General features: G+C 34.8%; 2 protein-coding genes across 2 annotated transcripts; one reads left to right on the top strand and one right to left on the bottom strand.

Moving 5' to 3' along the window:
- Positions 1 to 4,420: 4,420 nt before the first annotated feature.
- LOC115957049 lies at positions 4,421 to 5,956 on the bottom strand. The gene is made up of 3 exons (XM_031075289.1): positions 5,892 to 5,956; positions 5,367 to 5,786; positions 4,421 to 5,213 (listed from the first exon to the last, which is right to left on the bottom strand). Exons 1-3 carry the CDS (start codon positions 5,954 to 5,956, stop codon positions 4,421 to 4,423), a joined length of 1,278 nt encoding a protein of 425 aa, XP_030931149.1.
- Positions 5,957 to 14,753: 8,797 nt separating this feature from the next.
- On the top strand, positions 14,754 to 15,323 carry LOC115957048 (pectinesterase inhibitor-like). Its single transcript, XM_031075288.1, has one exon. The coding sequence runs from the start codon at positions 14,754 to 14,756 to the stop codon at positions 15,321 to 15,323; it is 570 nt and encodes a 189-aa protein (XP_030931148.1).
- Positions 15,324 to 17,421: the final 2,098 nt, after the last annotated feature.

Here is a 17,421-nt window from a genome sequence, read left to right as displayed (position 1 = left end):
TGGGTGAAGAAGAATAACTGTATTTTGGGTGAGGAAGAAGACTAGAAGAAGAGACAAAATGGTGAGTGGAGGAAAAGAAAAGATATCTGATGGGAATGGAGGAAGAAACAGGTGGATGAGAAAAAAGTGAAGGAAAAAAATAATAATAATAAAGGTAGTGAGTGGGACACGTGTATATCATGTAAGGAAATTTACTAAGGCTGCGTTTGGTTCAATTTAAATCAAATTCCGAGTGTAAAATGAATGCAGGAGAAAGTGAATTCCTGTAAAGAAAATGAAATCCAAATGTTTGGTTTTACAATGGAAAATAGTTTGAAAATCGATTTCTGGTGTTTGGTAACATTCTAAAAATACTATTTTCCTACAAATTTTTCACATTTTCTCAACCATTTTCTTAGCATCCAAACAAATTTTATTACAAAAAATTTCAAAATATACACTTAACACAACCAAAAATCAAAATAAAAACATTTAACACAATCAAAATCAAAAGTCACAAGACCAATCGTGGGTTTAGCTAAGTTCATCGAAGATGGGTTTGAGCACGATGGAGGAGCTAAGGCGGCGCGATCATATCGGCGATGGGTTTGAGCAGCGCGATCAGACAGACGGGGCCGTGGGACGGGGATTGGGATGTGGTGAAATTGGGGTGGGTTTAGCTGGGTTCATCGGAGATGGGTTTGATCAAAACAGAGGAGCTGAGGTGGTGCAATCAGATCAACGATGGGTTTGAGCAGTGCGATCAGATTGGCGAGGCCGTGGGTCAGGGACTGGGATGTGGTGAAATCGAGGTGGGTTTAGTTGGGTTCATTGGAGATGGGTTTGATCAAAATGGAGGAGCTGAGGCGACACAATTAGATCAACGATGGGTTTGAGCGGCGCAATTAGACCGGCAAGGCCATGGGTCAGGGACTAGATCTGGGCTTCACCGGCGATAGCTCTCTCCGTCCTTCGACTTGGGCTTGGCGTGAGTGATGAGAGTGAGTGAGGAGAGAAATTTTCTGAGAAGAGTGAAAATGGTTTAAAGGTAAAATAAAAGTGTAAAATGATTTACGGGTCACAGCTGGGTATTTTACGGTCAACGGAAATCATTTTTTGTTTGACTGAATTTTTCGGCCAATCCAAACACATCCCGTGGTGTAAAATATTTTCCGGATTCCATTTACTGCGGAAACAAACGCACCCTAAATAAAAATTACAATTGTATTAAAACACAACAAATTTTCACAACAGTTGAGGTATCAAATCTTTCATATGTCAAAATAAAATTAAATAAATTAATAAAATATTAGGCTAGGATGGACCACAATAAAAAGACAAAGAGTATTGTGAAAATATTATGACATTTTATTATATATCTAAACTTTTTTAATTAGTACTATTTTTCTTTAGAAAAAAAAAATAGTGCTATTGACAGAATATTTTTATAACAATTTTATAATTAAGTTTACATAGTAAGTTGTTATTGGTTCTCATCTAGACCTACAAGTGACATTTTTTTTTTTTTTCTTACCATTAACAACTTGTCATATAGATTTTATTGTGAAATTTTTATGAAAATATTGTGTCTATAACTTGCATTAAGAGAGGTAATTAAAACAAAGAATTCTCTTTACAACTCAAACTACCACTTTTTTTTTTTTGGGGTTAAGATGGATCTTTATTGAACTTAAATAGCCATTAAAGGCAAAGTATTGGCTACACGCCTTACATAGTACAGACCAGTAGCATCTTCATTAACAAAAGCTACAATATCAGGGGTAAGGGGATTAAACAAAATAACAAAATCTTCTTGCTGCATACATCCCTCCTTTGCCAATCCATCAGCTGCCCTGTTTACTTCCCGATAGGTGTGGCTCACCCTGGTTTGTTGGAACCTGCTAAGAAGGTACCTACAATCATTCAAGAGAGAGGAATAGTCCCTGTTAGTGACTGAATTAGATAGAACCAGGTCTACCACCACTTTTGCATTGAGTTAACTTCCAGGCAGACAATTCCCAACTGTAATGCAAGCTGCAGCCCATCCTGCAATGCCCAAAATTCAACTATAACACTTGTAGTGAATCCTATATTATGAGTGTAACCTCTAATCCAGGCACCTCAATGATCTTGAATTAATCCTCCACCCCCTGCTCTCCCCGGATTTCCCAACGAAGCTCCATTTGAATTTAACTTACACCATCCTTCCATTGGTTTATTCTATTTGACATGGGAGTACCTTACTTGTATGGTTCTAAATGATTTCCCCACACAATACACGTACTCAATGGCTTGCTTCAGACATGAGTCATGAAGTTTCGGGTTTAGTGTAGTGTTTTCAAACACTACCCTGTTCCTATGCTTCCAGAGTGACCAAACAGCAAATGTGAGCATTGTCTTCCATGGACAACCTTTCATCTTGATCAACGAGTTGCACACACAGTTGGTTTCGAGCCATTTAAGAATATCAAGACTAAAGGTGGATTTCAAATCAGCTGGCACACCAATTTTTTCTCCAAAAAGCCACTGCAAAGGGGCAATCCCTCAACATATGAATTATAGTTTCTGCATCAGAGTTGCATAGAGGGCACACGACTTCACATTCAATTCCTCTCAATGCAATTACCTCCCTAACTGGTACACTATTATGATGACACAGCTAGAGAAAGTGACAAATCCTTGGTAGTGAGTCGATTTTCCAGATCCAACTCCCTTTGAAACCATCACTGCACTCTTCCTCAGGTCTTGCCAAAGTGTACGCTGATGCCACAGTGAACTCCCCATCCTTTAAGGCTTTCCAGTTCATAGAGTCCCCTTTCACCCGATATAGCTGAATGGGTGTGGCAAAGATTCTTCCTTTTATACATGGTGGTAGATCAAAAGAAATGGCATTCCACAGCCATTCACCTCCTTGTCTCATCTCTTCAATAGTGATTTCTTGCTCTGCTTGGCGGAGAGGTCCCTGAATTAGCTCCCTAACTGATTTGCCCTTGACCCAATTATCAGACCAAAATTTTAGCTTAGAGTTACTCCCTACATTCCATCCTATTCCCTTCATGAAAACCGAGAATCCCTGTTTAATTGCTTTCCAGTTAACAGAACAAGGAAGTTTGTCTGGGTCCCTGACATTTTTTCGAGCTTGGGTGCAATACTTGTTCAGTAAAACTCTTGACCACAGGGGATCACGTTCATGGTACATTCTCCAGTTTAATTTAGTTAGAAGGGCTATATTCTTTGCCTTTGCTGCCTAAATGCCAAGTCCTCCTTCCTATTTAGTTTTGATAATTTTACTCCACCCCACCATATGCATATTCTTTTTTTCTTGCGTGGTGCCCTATAGAAAATCCCTACTAATCTTGTCAAGCTTTTCACGCAGATGGGAGGGAAGGGCAGCACCTTGCATAACATAGTTCGGAATGGCGGACAAGACTGATTTAACTAATACTGTCCTTCCGGCAAAAGATAGAAGCTGGGCTTTCCAACTAGCCAGCTTGTTAATGACCCTCTCAGCAACAAATTTAAACTAATTCCGATCTGAACCCTTATGCTTCAAAGGGAATCCCAGGTACTTTCCCAAGTTGTTGGTGGCTTGGATGTTTAAGTTTTCACAAATCATAGATTTTAGACCAGCTTCCACATTATGAGAGAAGTATATCCGAGACTTAGCTGAGCTGACTTTCTGCCCAGACTCACTGCAAAACAAATCCAGCACCTCCTTTATGGCTTCACTCTCTTCCTCATTAGCCTTCGCGAAAAATATTAAGTCGTCCACAAAAAATAGGTGTGATATCTCTAAATTTCCTTAGGAAGCCTTAATTGGGGCCTAATCCCCTTCAATGCATTCCTTATCAATGAGGCTTCCAAGGTACTCCATGCAAAGAATAAACAGGTATGGGGACAACGGATCTCCCTGTTGGATGCCCCTTGAGGGTTTGAAAGAGTCCTTCATGCTTCCATTAAATAGGATAGATATACTTGTTAAGGACACACAACTCATTATTAGAGTGATCAACTTGCTAGGAAAATGATAAGCTTGGAGGACTTTATGTATAAAATTCCATTCAAGCCGATCATAGTCCTTCTCCAAATCCACTTTGATTGCCATGTACCTCTCTTTCCCCCTTTTGTTGTCAATGGAGTGGATAAGCTTTTGTGCAATTATAATATTGTCCAGACCTCTCCTGCCTAGAACAAATGTAGTCTGAATCAGAGAGACAAGTTTGTTGAGAAGAGGACGAATCCTTCCCACAACAATCTTTGTAACAACTTTATACACAGAGTTACATAAGCTGATGGGTCTGTAACTTCCAAATGTCTCTGGATGCTGACACTTAGGAATAAGCAAGATTAATGTTCTATTTAAGTAGTCAGGCATAGACCCCAAAGCAAAAATCCTTTTAATCTCCATACACATTGATTCTTTGACATCATGCCAAAAATACTAAAAAAAGCCTGCATGAAGACCGTCAGGCCCCGAGGCTTTAAAGGCCTTAAGAGCCCATAGGCCAGCTCTGATTTCTTCCTCCGAAATTTGCTGACTAAGTCTGTTTTTTTCCTCTTCAGTCACGAAGCAGCTAGAGAAATGGTTGACCTTCGAAGAGAGAGTAGAGTAATTCAGCTCAGTAGAGAATAGCTTTTTATATCCAGTCAAAATGAACTCCTTAACTCCCTCTTCCTTCATGATCCACTCCCCATTGTTGTCTTTAATGCACCTAATTTTATTTCTGTTCCTTCTCACCACAGTTGAAACGTGAAAGAAGGATGTGTTCCTATCCCCAAATGAAGCCCAGTTTAGACGAGACTTAAGTGCCCAATACTCCTCCTCTTGAAGCATAATGAGGTTATAATCTTCAATCAGTTGCTTCTCAAGTTGTAAAAGGGAATCACTAGGATTATTTGCTAATGCTTTTTGTGCTCTATTTAGTCTCGCAAGCACTTTCCTTTTTCTGTCAAATAGATTACCAAAGACATTAACATTCCAATGCTTGGCTTTCCTTGTAAAAATAGAAATCGCATTATTGAGTGAAGGTTCCCTATCCCATGAATCTTTAACTACATCGGAAAATTCAGGATGCAGCAGCCACATTGACTGAAATCTAAAAGGTTTGTTTCTCATTTCAGCAGGTGGTTTTGCAAGCTCCAGTAAAACAGGATAATGATCAGAAAAAACCCTGGGTAGATGCGTCACCGAAGCCTCTGGAAAAAGAATTCTCCAAGAGGGGTTAGCAAAGCACCTGTCAATTCTTTCCAGAATTAAATCTGTCAATTGTCTTCAGTTTGACCAGGTATATTTTGGCCCAGAGAAGCCTAAATCCAGAAGATTGCAAGTATCTAAACATTCTTTAAAATCCAAGGCTCTATTGAGATTAATGCTTTTGCTCCCAAACTTGTCCTCACCAATAAGAACCTCATTAAAATCTCCTAAAAGCAACCACGGTATATTGTGTAATTGAGCTACTTGCGATAGATTTGACCAAAGAATTTTCCTTTCAACTATACGAGGACTAGCATATATAGAAGATAAAAGCCAGGAAATGTTATTAAAGCATACCTTCACAGTTGTGTGAATTTCCTGTTCTGTGGAGGAGATCATTGAAATGTCCACCTCATCCTTCTTCCGGAGCAGCCATATGCCTCCAGTGTATCCTATTGTATCAACCACAAAAGACCCATCAAAAGGAAGGTCTTCAATAATCTTCCTGGCTCTATCTCCCCCAACTCTTGTTTCAGTGATCACCATTATCACAGGAAAGTGATTCACCATCATTTCCAGAACGCTTCTCTTGAAATCTAGATTTAAAACACCTCTGCAGTTCCACAAAAGAACATTCATTTTGACAAAGCCTCTATTCGGTACCTCTACTTGATTAGGCATCATCCTTGTTGTCTCCATCATGCTCCATCCCAGTCACCTCAGTATGTCCTTGGAAGCTACCCAATTCGGCATCCATACCATCAGGTACTTCAGTATACCCATTATGTCCTCTTTGCAACACACTAGGAGGTCGCACCTTTGCACTGAGGTTAGGAGTTGAAATAGCTTCATCGTCAGAAAATTCCCCATGTGGGACGACACTGCCCCTCTAATATCTACCACTTTCCTCTCCTGAACCAACCACCCCGATTCGTCCAAGTGAGGCACCACCAATGGCCTCCTTTACTTGTTCAAGGTCTCTGCATCTTTCTCTGTAATCAGGGGGATATCTGAAAGAAACTTCCACCACTTATTGGGAGTTGTTCCTCACGCTGGATGCTCCAAGGCAAGGTCTCCCTCCCTTAGACTGGTCTAAGTGATGGGAAACAAATTCTTCCAAGCCTTCTTTAAATACTCCTCGAGCCACCCCATGGTATCTGTCGGGGAAGCTCAGATTTGCGCTATAATTTAGTCTAGTATGGGTGTTACTTGATTCTGGTGCTTCATTGCCCACCCTGTTCAGAGTAGAGTTTGGGGTGCCAGGTAATGAATCTCCATTCTCAGAGCTCACAAGGTAGTCAGAAGCTCTTCTTGTTGTAGTTGCTTTTCTCCCTGTGTTTTGACTAGCTCTTTTGAAAGCTTTTGTCTTTTTAGCTTTGGCAAGCTTCTTGTCCGTTGGAGGCTTAGAATAGCTAGTAGCCATCACATCAACCCCACTCTTCTCAATGCTCGAAGCTGCAGCGCATACATCCATCTGTTCCCCAAGATTTTCTAACGTATCCTTTTGCGTGTGCAAAATAATTTCCTTTGTAATCACCTCAGCTTGCCCACCTTCTTTCTCTATATTGGAATTAATTTTAGAGTTGTTCACGTGATTGTCAGAGGCATTGGGTCCCAACCCTTGACTTGCTTTTGTCAAATTGCTTTTCACTAACTTTTCTCCTTGCTGGCTAGGAGTATTAGTTTCTCGTGCTCGTCCATTTTGGACTATATGCTTTTTCCTCGTTACTAACATCTATGCACCAAAATTGGGATCTAGTTTGTCAACCACCTGATTGCTCCTTTGCATGGAACTAGTTTCTCCAACCTACTTAACTTCCATAACCTTCGGTTTCACCATGTAGCTACAGGTTTCTTGCTTATGGCCAAGCCTACCACAACAAAAGCATAATGAGCCAATGCCTTCATACAATACCTTCTGCTTTAATCTGCCCACTCTCACAATGTTAATAAGAGGTTTCTTCAGATCAACTTGGACACATAGAGGAAGTTTGGATACGGCGTTTTCTTTGTTGCGTTTCCATTTCTGCGTTTTCTCTTTTTTTTTTTTTTTTTTTGGAGCACACATTTTACCCCTCACAAGCGGCTACTGTTCATGTACTGTACATGAACAGTAGCCGCAACATTTGACCAGTTTTCCGTGAACAGTGCATCTATGCACTGTTCACGGACCCACAAATTTCATTTTTTATCAATTTTTTCATTAAAAATGGGTCCCACGGTACTATTCACACATTTAAAAATTATTTCGCTACAGTGTTTTCAGTTTTCAGTTTCAGCAAAATAAGTTCTATCCAAACACACCCATAATCTAGCATAGCTTCCTCTAGTACCAGTGGCTATAAAAGAATCAATTCTTAACACTGGGCCTATTGCCCTACCAATATCCTTTAAGATTGCTAAATCATAAAATTCTATAGGAAGCTTTGGGAGTCTAACCCACACTGCTATAATGAGAGAGTAGCCTCCGAAGCTTTGAAATAAGGCTCCCATGGCTAATAGCTAAGAAGTGTTCTCCCACAAACCACGGACCTCCTTTCAACACCTTGTCATAGTTGTCATCACTACTGAACTTGATAAGGAAGTAGTCTTTCCCTAAATTCACACAATCCATTCTTGCCAATGGCTTCCATAAAGTATTGATCTTGAAAGTGAGGTAGTTGAAACCCACCGTTCTACCATACACTTTCACTATCAAGGCTTTGGACCATGGCTCCCTTATCCTGGCCTTCGTCTCTTTTGAAAGTTCAACATTAGCCATGCCCTCCGTGAGGTCTTCAAGCTCATCATCAGAGTCATCTTCTTCTTCCCTAGACTTCGGAAACTGGAAGGCTTTAACATATGCTCCTAGCATTTCTCCAACCAAGCTGTCTCTGTAGCTAACTACCGTACGGGGTTGGGAGAAGGCTGTTTGTCCATTGCTATCCTTGAACTTCTTCACACTCCTGTTCAGTTCTTCCTCTTCCTCGCTAGAACTCTGTTTCCCAGACATTATCTCCATCCCAAACTACCACTTTTATAAGTATTAGCCAAACACTCAATTTTTTCCAAAAGCACTTTTTGATAGTTTTTACCAAACACTTTACTTTTTAAAAAAAGCCCAATTTCGTACCACACTTTTTAAAACCGTCACTTAAAAAAACCAAGCACAGTTTGAAAAGGTGAACCAAACTCACCCATATGTGGAAACCTGGTTCCACTTCTAGCATCTGTACAAAATTATTTGTCACTATGGTCAGAAAACCTGGTTCCAAAAAACCTGGTTCCAAAAGAAGTAAACTAGTGAACTTGGGCCACTAACATCTCATCAATCACCAATGTGAAATTTCTTTATCTTGCAATACTAATAACCAAATTAGTCTAAGTTCCTATATAATGCTAAAATTATTCTTCCCCTTCATGACAAAGTAAAAGATGCATAACAAATAAACCAGATCATATGGAGATAGCGAATTGTAGTTGGACACTTCTATTATACAATAACATTTAACACTCCTATAAGTGAAGTACAATCTCTTGTGAGTTTCAGTTAGCACTCCTATAAAAAAAAATGATGTCACAAGTTCAAATTTCATTGTAAATAATAATAATAGAAATAATAATAAGAGGACAATTATTATATGATCCTAATTCTCAAAGCTTTGGAGTGAAATTATGAAATTCAATAAGTTTAGAGGCACAATAAATTTTACGATTGTCTGAGGTGGTAAGTTGTTATTGGTGGATAATTAAGTAATATCTGTAGTAAGCTCATGTGAGAATTAATAGTAATTTGCCAACTCAGCAAGTATGAAATTTATTGTGAAAACTATTATGTAAATAGCATACATACTATAATAACCAAAACATTACTTATTTTTTTCCTTTGGCCATCTACATAATATCTAAAAGTTGAAGTGTAGTATTTATTGTTACTATGTTCTGTTTAACTACATCAGTGTAACCTTTTGGTCTATTTCAGCTCACTTAAGTCCATTTCAATTCACTTCGGTCTAGTTTGGTCCATTCGGTTCACTTTGGTCCATTTTGGTTCATTTGGTCCACTTCAACAAAGGCTGAAACGTTTTGCATTTGGATTTTGGAATCCTCATAAGCCCAACAATACAACTGGCTAACGTTTCCACATTAAATCCAACTCATTGGCAATTAAACTCTTTTCCTATTCTATGTCTTTCATTTTTATCTCTTCTTCTCCCAGTATTAAAACTTACTAATTGAATTCAACCATGAACCATCCTCACATTTAGGGGTGTCAATGTTCGACCGAACCCATAAACATGACACGAACCCGACACGGGTTTTTTTGGGTTAGGGTTGGGACTTAATAGGTTTGGGTCATAAATGGATCAATCCGAAAGTGACACGATAAGACACGTGTTATAAGCGGGTCAATCCACATAACCCGCAATAGACATGTTTGACATTCCAATTTATGTGTGTCAATCTGAAATGACCCACTTAACATAACCCATTTAACCCGTATAACAAATAAATATTTATTTTATTTTAGATTTGTCAAATACCTTTTATATCCAACATATATTAGAAATTTAAAAAGAAAAGTGAGTAATTACAAAAATTTACAAGGAATATAATTGGAAATTGAAACTTTACAGACCCTAAAACTACTAATACCTTTTTTTTTTTTGGGCATAGAACTTGCACAAATGAAATTGGATGAGATTGTGGAAGATGTTATAAATTTGGACATCAACAAAGAATTTATGGATGATAATCGTGGTCATAGTCAGGATTAGTTTACTGTTTGCTCAAATTCTTTCAATATTGATACTTACCATTTGGCGAGTTCCAAGGATATTATATTTTTGTTGAACTATGTTATTTTATTTTTGTTAAACTTTGTTATTTTGAATTTGGGTTGAAGTGTATGCACTTCTTTTGGAGTATAAAAAACTTATTTCTAGATGAATGTTATATTTTTGTTGAACTATATTATTTTGAATGCGGGTTGAAAACTTGAAGTGTATGCACTGTTTTTTGAGATGTAAAAAAAATATTTCTAGATGGATGTTATATTTAATATTATACAAGTTGAAATGGGTTGTGTTACATTCTTGTCAACCCAACACGACTCGTTTATTAAGCGTGTCAAATGGGTTGGGTCAGGTCAATCTGCCTTATTAATAGGTCGGATTAGGGTTGAAGGATCATGACACGATTATTAAATGGGTTGGGTTAGGGTTGAGCCATTTAGTTGAATACCCCTACTTCAACATGACACGAACCCGATACGCTAACCTGAATTGACACCCCTACTCACATTTCTTTTTCTTCTTAGCAGCGTTTAACGCTTTCCCATCTTTTCAACTTTCCAATTTAACTCAACAGTACTAATCTCTTCCCTTTTCTTATCCCAAGCTAAACTTGCCCTTCCACTTTGGAATTTTTACAAGTTTCAACCTTCAACTTTTTAAGCTAAGATTTCAATGGTTGAGAAGAACACATGAACAAAATTGATCTAAACATCACCAACACGGTGAGAGGTCCATCAAAGATTCAAAGGTATTGAGGTTTCATCAGAAAAAGGCCAATCCATATGACTTCTTATTTTTCAATCCATGTAAATTCTTTGTTCAATCCACATTTTTCCCCACACAAGAAGGATATTAGTTATTACACACACACTCTCTCTTGTAAAGTCAAGACACAAATTGGTTTTTGGTGTAGGCAGAGTTTGAATTTCAGATTTCTTGCTCAAGAACAAGAGATTTTGCAAGTTAAACTAACTAAAACCCACAACATCATCTTCTTCATTCACTTGTTATTTTACTTTAAAAACATAAATATAAATATATATATATATATATATATGTTTGTGTTAAGATTTTAAACCATATCTTATAAAATTATATTATAAAAAATACATTACAAAATTGGAATATATTCAAAGAGATAATATATATAATCATTCTTTTGGTCCTTAATTTTTTTATTCAAAACCATATCATGTATATTTATAATATGTAAAACCGAAGATGTATGATTTTTTAGTGATCTCATGATATATTGTCACATAAACTTTTGATCCCTCATGCTTTTACACGTCAACTAAAAAGAAATAAGTCAACTAAAAATTATATTTTGTCTACGAAAAACCTTATTAAAAATATGACTTTTTTTAAAGATTTATTTTTGCTAAAATTTTTTGAAATACAACTTTATCTCACAACACTCTAAATAAAAGAAGTTAAGAGATAATATGAAAATTGTTGAAAACAACTCTATCTCATTTTAAAGTTACTACCAAACATAGTAGAATCTAGAATGAGATAGTTTTCCAAAAATATACTTCTTGAAAAATAACTTCTCTTTAGAAAATATTAATGTCAAAATAAATGAAGCATTAGTATTTCAGTTGATTTTAGGCTCTATCATATGCTTAAACCCCTAAATTAGAATCTTGATATATCTTATTTTCTTTAACGCTCTGTTTGTTCTAATGAAAAATCTTATGTGAAGATAGTTTTCTACATTTTCTTTTGTTAAGGAAAACTATCTTTTAATATTCCTTATTTAGCTTGGCATGAGATAAAGTTGTTTTCCGCTAAAAATTTTATAGAAAACAACTCTATCTCACACAAAGCTAAATAAGGAAAATAATTATATCTAATGTAAAGCTAAATAAGAGAAGTCAATAAATAGTTTTTCAACTCATTCTGAGCTCGCTACCAAACATAAGAAAATGAGATAGTTTTCTAGAAAATGTTTTTTGGGAAATGGTTCATTTTTTAGAAAATATTACTGTCAAATACAATCAAAATAAATACCTATTAATAATTATATAAAACTTAGATACAGTGCATTGCATTCCCCAATTAAATTCAAACACTTGATTTTTAAACATTAATTTTCCTTAGAAAATATAATACTATTTGTGTTTTCAATGCAGTCAAGTGTTTAAATTCAAAAAAGTGGATTCTAGTTAATTCAATTGACAAAATCTCTTATGATCTAATAAGAGATTAAGTTTGAACCTCACCAACACCAAAAATCAATTAGTGTTTTAACTTAATGATAAATAGCAATTATCATGGAGCGAACGATACATCGCATCTATCAAAAAATGTTTAAATTCTTTGAAGATCATAATGCACAACACCCAACGTGTTGTATCTAAGTTTTCCCCTTAGTAATTATCATAATTAATTATATATTTAACAGTTTCATATAAAATCAAAAGTATAATAAATACCTATTAATAACTATAATAATTATCAAATTTCATATTTAATATTCCATTTATGAATACTATGATAATAAATGTTTATAAATAACAATCATTATTATCAAATTTTGTATTTATTGTGGCTTCCAGTAAACTCAATTGGTAAAATATTAGATGGTTAAATAAGAAATCCAGAATCCAAATCTCGCCCACATCAAAAAACTGATTGGTACCTTGGTTTGATGATAAAGAGTGCAATTATCATAAGGAGACACCATAAGTAAAACTCTATAAAATTTTTTTTCTTTTTTTTATACAAAATAAAATAGAGATATGATTTATATTTTAAATAAAATCATATTTTATTGAATGCACGGCATATATATATATATATATATATATATATATAAGGAAATTGTGGTCTAACCTTTGGCCAAATCATTTTACTTCCTACTCTTGTGATATCTTGAAAACCTCATAGATTTATAGTGTGATGGATTGATAATTTCTTATGTAAGCAAAAATATTTACATCAAGTAAGTCTTGACATCCCCCTCAAAAAAAAAAAAAAAGAAGAAGTAAGTCTTGACATGTCTAAAAATATACAAGTCAATTTAATAAAAATAAAACATAATTAAATTACATATGGTATAAATTAAATGCATTACATGTTTTTAGTAAAAATCTAGAGGGGACATTATTTAAATTTATGTCCATATAAAAAATTTATTTTACTAAAAATACAAAATAAATGGTGGATTTTTGAAAAGTCAAGGGCCACCCCCTCCCTCGGATTCGGATCTTCTAGATTTCCTAAGGTACTCTACCAAATAGATTTCCTTAAATTTTAACAATTTTTTACTGATTTAATGGTCTAAATTTTGCCGTGTTAGCATTCCACTAACAATAATCTTAATTGTTTTGTTTGTAACATTATTTTATTATTTTAAGAATATTGTTAATGGAATGCTGACATGGCAGAATCTAGACCAATATTAAATCATTAAAATGTGGTTAGAATGTAAGAAAATCTATTGATAGAGTACCCTAAAAAATCTAAAGGATCTAAATCCTCCTCCCTTCACCCTTGATTGACACTATTTCTCTCAAAAAATAAAAAATAAAAAATCTATACTGACCAAATTGAAAATTCCCCAATCAAAATCTTTTTTCCAAATAAATAACTCATAAAAACAAAACAAAACAAAATGGAAAAATTACAACTTATCCATATGTAGTTTGATCGAAATTTAAATTGCCTATTTGTGATTTGAAATTTAATATTTTACTCACCTAAGGTTTGACTAAAATTTAAATTGTTTACCTTTGGTTTGAAATCTCATGATGCAAGTGTTCCGCATTTTTATGTTTTTTGAGAAGAGGAACATAAAGGTGGAGCAAAATTACATATTTAGTCATATTTTTAACAAATGTGGATAAGCTAACTTTGGGTGGGTAATATGTCAAATTTCAAATTATAGGTAAACAACTTAAATTTTGGCCAAATTATAAGTGAGTAAGTTGTAATTTGCCAAAACAAAATAAAACAAAAAGAGTAAAGCTAGAGATACAAATTTTGTTACAAATGATTTTACAAACTACTAATGTGGTGGGTGATTATTGGTAAATGAAAAAGTGATGTTAATGATGAGTCTAGGTGAAAACCAATAAGAAACTGATCATATCAACAGTTTGTAAAATAGTTTGTGGTTATAGCATTACTTAAACAAATATTGAAGGTAGTAAAATAGTGTAATTTGGATAAAATTTAATTACAAAATTGATTGTAGCATAAACCTACAATCTTAGTATCTTTTTATTAGATGTGAATTTTGACAAATCCACCATTGGATTATGTCTTTTTCTTATATACTACACGCTTGCAAAATTTTTAGAAAATTAAAAATCAATAGCTATGTGATCAATAAATTGTTTAAATTGCAAGTTTTTGTAATTTAAAATTATGCATAAAATATAAACTTATAAATCATATAGTAAATAGTATTCGATTGACACAAAATTTGATATGTGTATTAAAAGTGTAAAAAAAAATACAATTCCGCAATTAGATTTTAAAAATATATAATAATATTTATTTTATTAAGTAAGGTTGTAATTTTAAGTTATAATTAATTTTGTAACTAAACTTTATCTTTATAAAATTTTGATATAATATTTGTTGGCAATTGCCAAATTAAAAAAGTGCACATCTCCCAAAATTAAAGAGAGAAATTTAGGCAACGTTTTAACCAAAAAAAAAAAAAAAAGGAAATTTAGGCAACGCACAATAAATGCAGGAAAACAAAGCCACATTATATAAGTCTCGTTGCAATTGCATGCTAAACCACACTCTCCACAAAAGAAACCAAACCGACAAATTAGTAGTGTACGAAAATGAAACAAACAGTTCCTTCTCTTTCTGCCTCTTGCTTGTTCATTTCTCTTCTACTAGCAATAACCCTATCATGCATTAGCCCTGCACAATCAATAGGTCAAGATGTGCTTAATGATATTTGCTCCAAGAGTAAAGACTCATCTTTCTGCTTAAAATCCTTAAATTCCGATCCCCAGACGGCCACAACCGACCTCCTTGGCCTCGCCGGAATATCAATCAAGTTGGCCAAAACCACTGTCGATGCAACTTACAATTTTGTCAAGTCACAAGTTGGTCTTGTAACTGACCCTACACTCAAAAAACAGTACACACAATGTGTAGAGTCCTATGATGATGCCAATGATAAAGTTGACTATGCAAATGAAAGATTGAAAGCTGGTGACTATGGTGGAGTAGGCGTAGCAACATCAGCTTGCCTTGATGATGTTTCTGATTGCGAAAAGCCACCACCAGTTGCAGTAAACGTAGCAGCAGCATCAACTATCTCTCTCTCAGAACAAAATAAGGAGTCTTATGAACTTTGTCAAATAGCATTGATCATCTCGAATCGCCTTTCGGGGAAAAATTAGTGTCAATTCTAAGTAATATCTGTAGTAAGCTCATGTGAGAATTAATAGTAATTTGCCAACTCAGCAAGTATGAAATTTATTGTGAAAACTATTATGTAAATAGCATACATACTATAATAACCAAAACATTACTTATTTTTTTCCTTTGGCCATCTACATAATATCTAAAAGTTGAAGTGTAGTATTTATTGTTACTAAGTTCTGTTTAACTACATCAGTGTAACATTTTGGTCTATTTCAACTCACTTCAGTCCATTTCAATTCACTTCGGTCTAGTTTGGTCCATTCAGTTCACTTTGGTCCATTTTGGTCCATTTCAACAAAGGCTGAAACGTTTTGCATTTGGATTTTGGAATCCTCATAAGTCCAAGAATACAACTGGCTAACGTTTCCACATTAAATCCAACTCATTGGCAATTAAACTCTTTTCCTATTCTATGTCTTTCATTTTTATCTCTTCCTCTCTCAGTATTAAAACTTACTAATTGAATTCAACCATGAACCATCCTCGCATTTAGGGGTGTCAATGTTCGATCCAACCCGTAAACATGACACGAACCCGACACGGGTTTTTTTGGTTTAGGGTTAGGACTTAATGGGTTTGGGTCATAAACGGATCAATTCGAAAGTGACACGATAAGACATGTGTCATAAGCGGGTCAATCCACGTAACCCGCAATAGACATGTTTGACATGCCAATTTATGTGTGTCAATCTGAAATGACCCACTTAACATAACCCGTTTAACTCGTATAACAAATAAATATTTATTTTATTTTAGATTTGTCAAATACTTTTTATATCCAACATATATTAGAAATTTAAAAAGAAAAGTGAGTAATTACAAAAATTTACAAGGGATATAATTGGAAATTGAAACTTTACAGACCCTAGAACTACTAATACTTTTTTTTTTTGGGCATAGAACTTGCACAAATGAAATTGGATGAGATTGTGGAAGATGTTATGAATTTGGACATCGACAAAGAATCTATGGATGATAATCGTGGTCATAGTCAGGATTAGTCTACTGTTTGCTCAAATTCTTTCAATATTAATACTTACCATTTGGTGAGTTCCAAGGATATTATATTTTTGTTGAACTATGTTATTTTATTTTTGTTAAACTTTGTTATTTTGAATTTGGGTTGAAGTGTATGCACTTCTTTTGGAGTATAAAAAACTTATTTCTAGATGAATGTTATATTTTTGTTGAACTATATTATTTTGAATGCGGGTTGAAGACTTGAAGTGTATGCACTGTTTTTTGAGATGTAAAAAAAAAATTTCTAGATCGATGTTATATTTAATATTATGTAAGTTGAAATGGGTTGTGTTACATTCTTGTCAACCCAACACGACTCGTTTATTAAGCTTGTCAAATGGGTTGGGTCAGGTCAATCTGCCTTATTAATAAGTCAGATTAGGATTGAAGGATCATGACACGATTATTAAATGGGTTGGGTTAGGGTTGAGCCATTTAATTGAATATCCCTACTTTGACATGACACGAACCCGACACGCTAACCTAAATTGACACCCCTACTCACATTTCTTTTTCTTCTTAGCAGCGTTTAACGCTTTTCCATCTTTTCAACTTTCCAATTTAACTCAACAGTACTAATCTCTTCCCTTTTCTTATCCCAAGCTAAACTTGCCCTTCCACTTTGGAATTTTTACAAGTTTCAACCTTCAACTTTTTAAGCTAATATTTCAATGGTTGAGAAGAACACATGAACGGAATTGATCTGAACATCACCAACACAGTGAGAGGTCCATCAAAGATTCAAAGGTGTTGAGGTTTCATCAGAAAAAGGCCAATCCATATGACTTCTTATTTTTCAATCCATGTAAATTCTTTATTCAATCCACATTTTTCCCCACACAAGAAGGATATTAGTTATTACACACACACTCTCTCTCGTCAAGTCAAGACACCAATTGGTTTTTGGTGTAGGCAGAGTTTGAATTTCAGATCTCTTGCTCAAGAACAAGAGATTTTGCAAGTTAAATTAACTAAAACCCACAATATCATCTTCTTCATTCACTTGTTATTTTACTTTAAAAACATAAATATATATATAGATATATATATATA

The sequence above is a fragment of the Quercus lobata genome, chromosome 8 (genome assembly GCF_001633185.2).
Source record: "Quercus lobata isolate SW786 chromosome 8, ValleyOak3.0 Primary Assembly, whole genome shotgun sequence".
NCBI lineage: Eukaryota > Viridiplantae > Streptophyta > Magnoliopsida > Fagales > Fagaceae > Quercus > Quercus lobata.
This window is presented reverse-complemented; position numbering and strand designations above follow the sequence as displayed.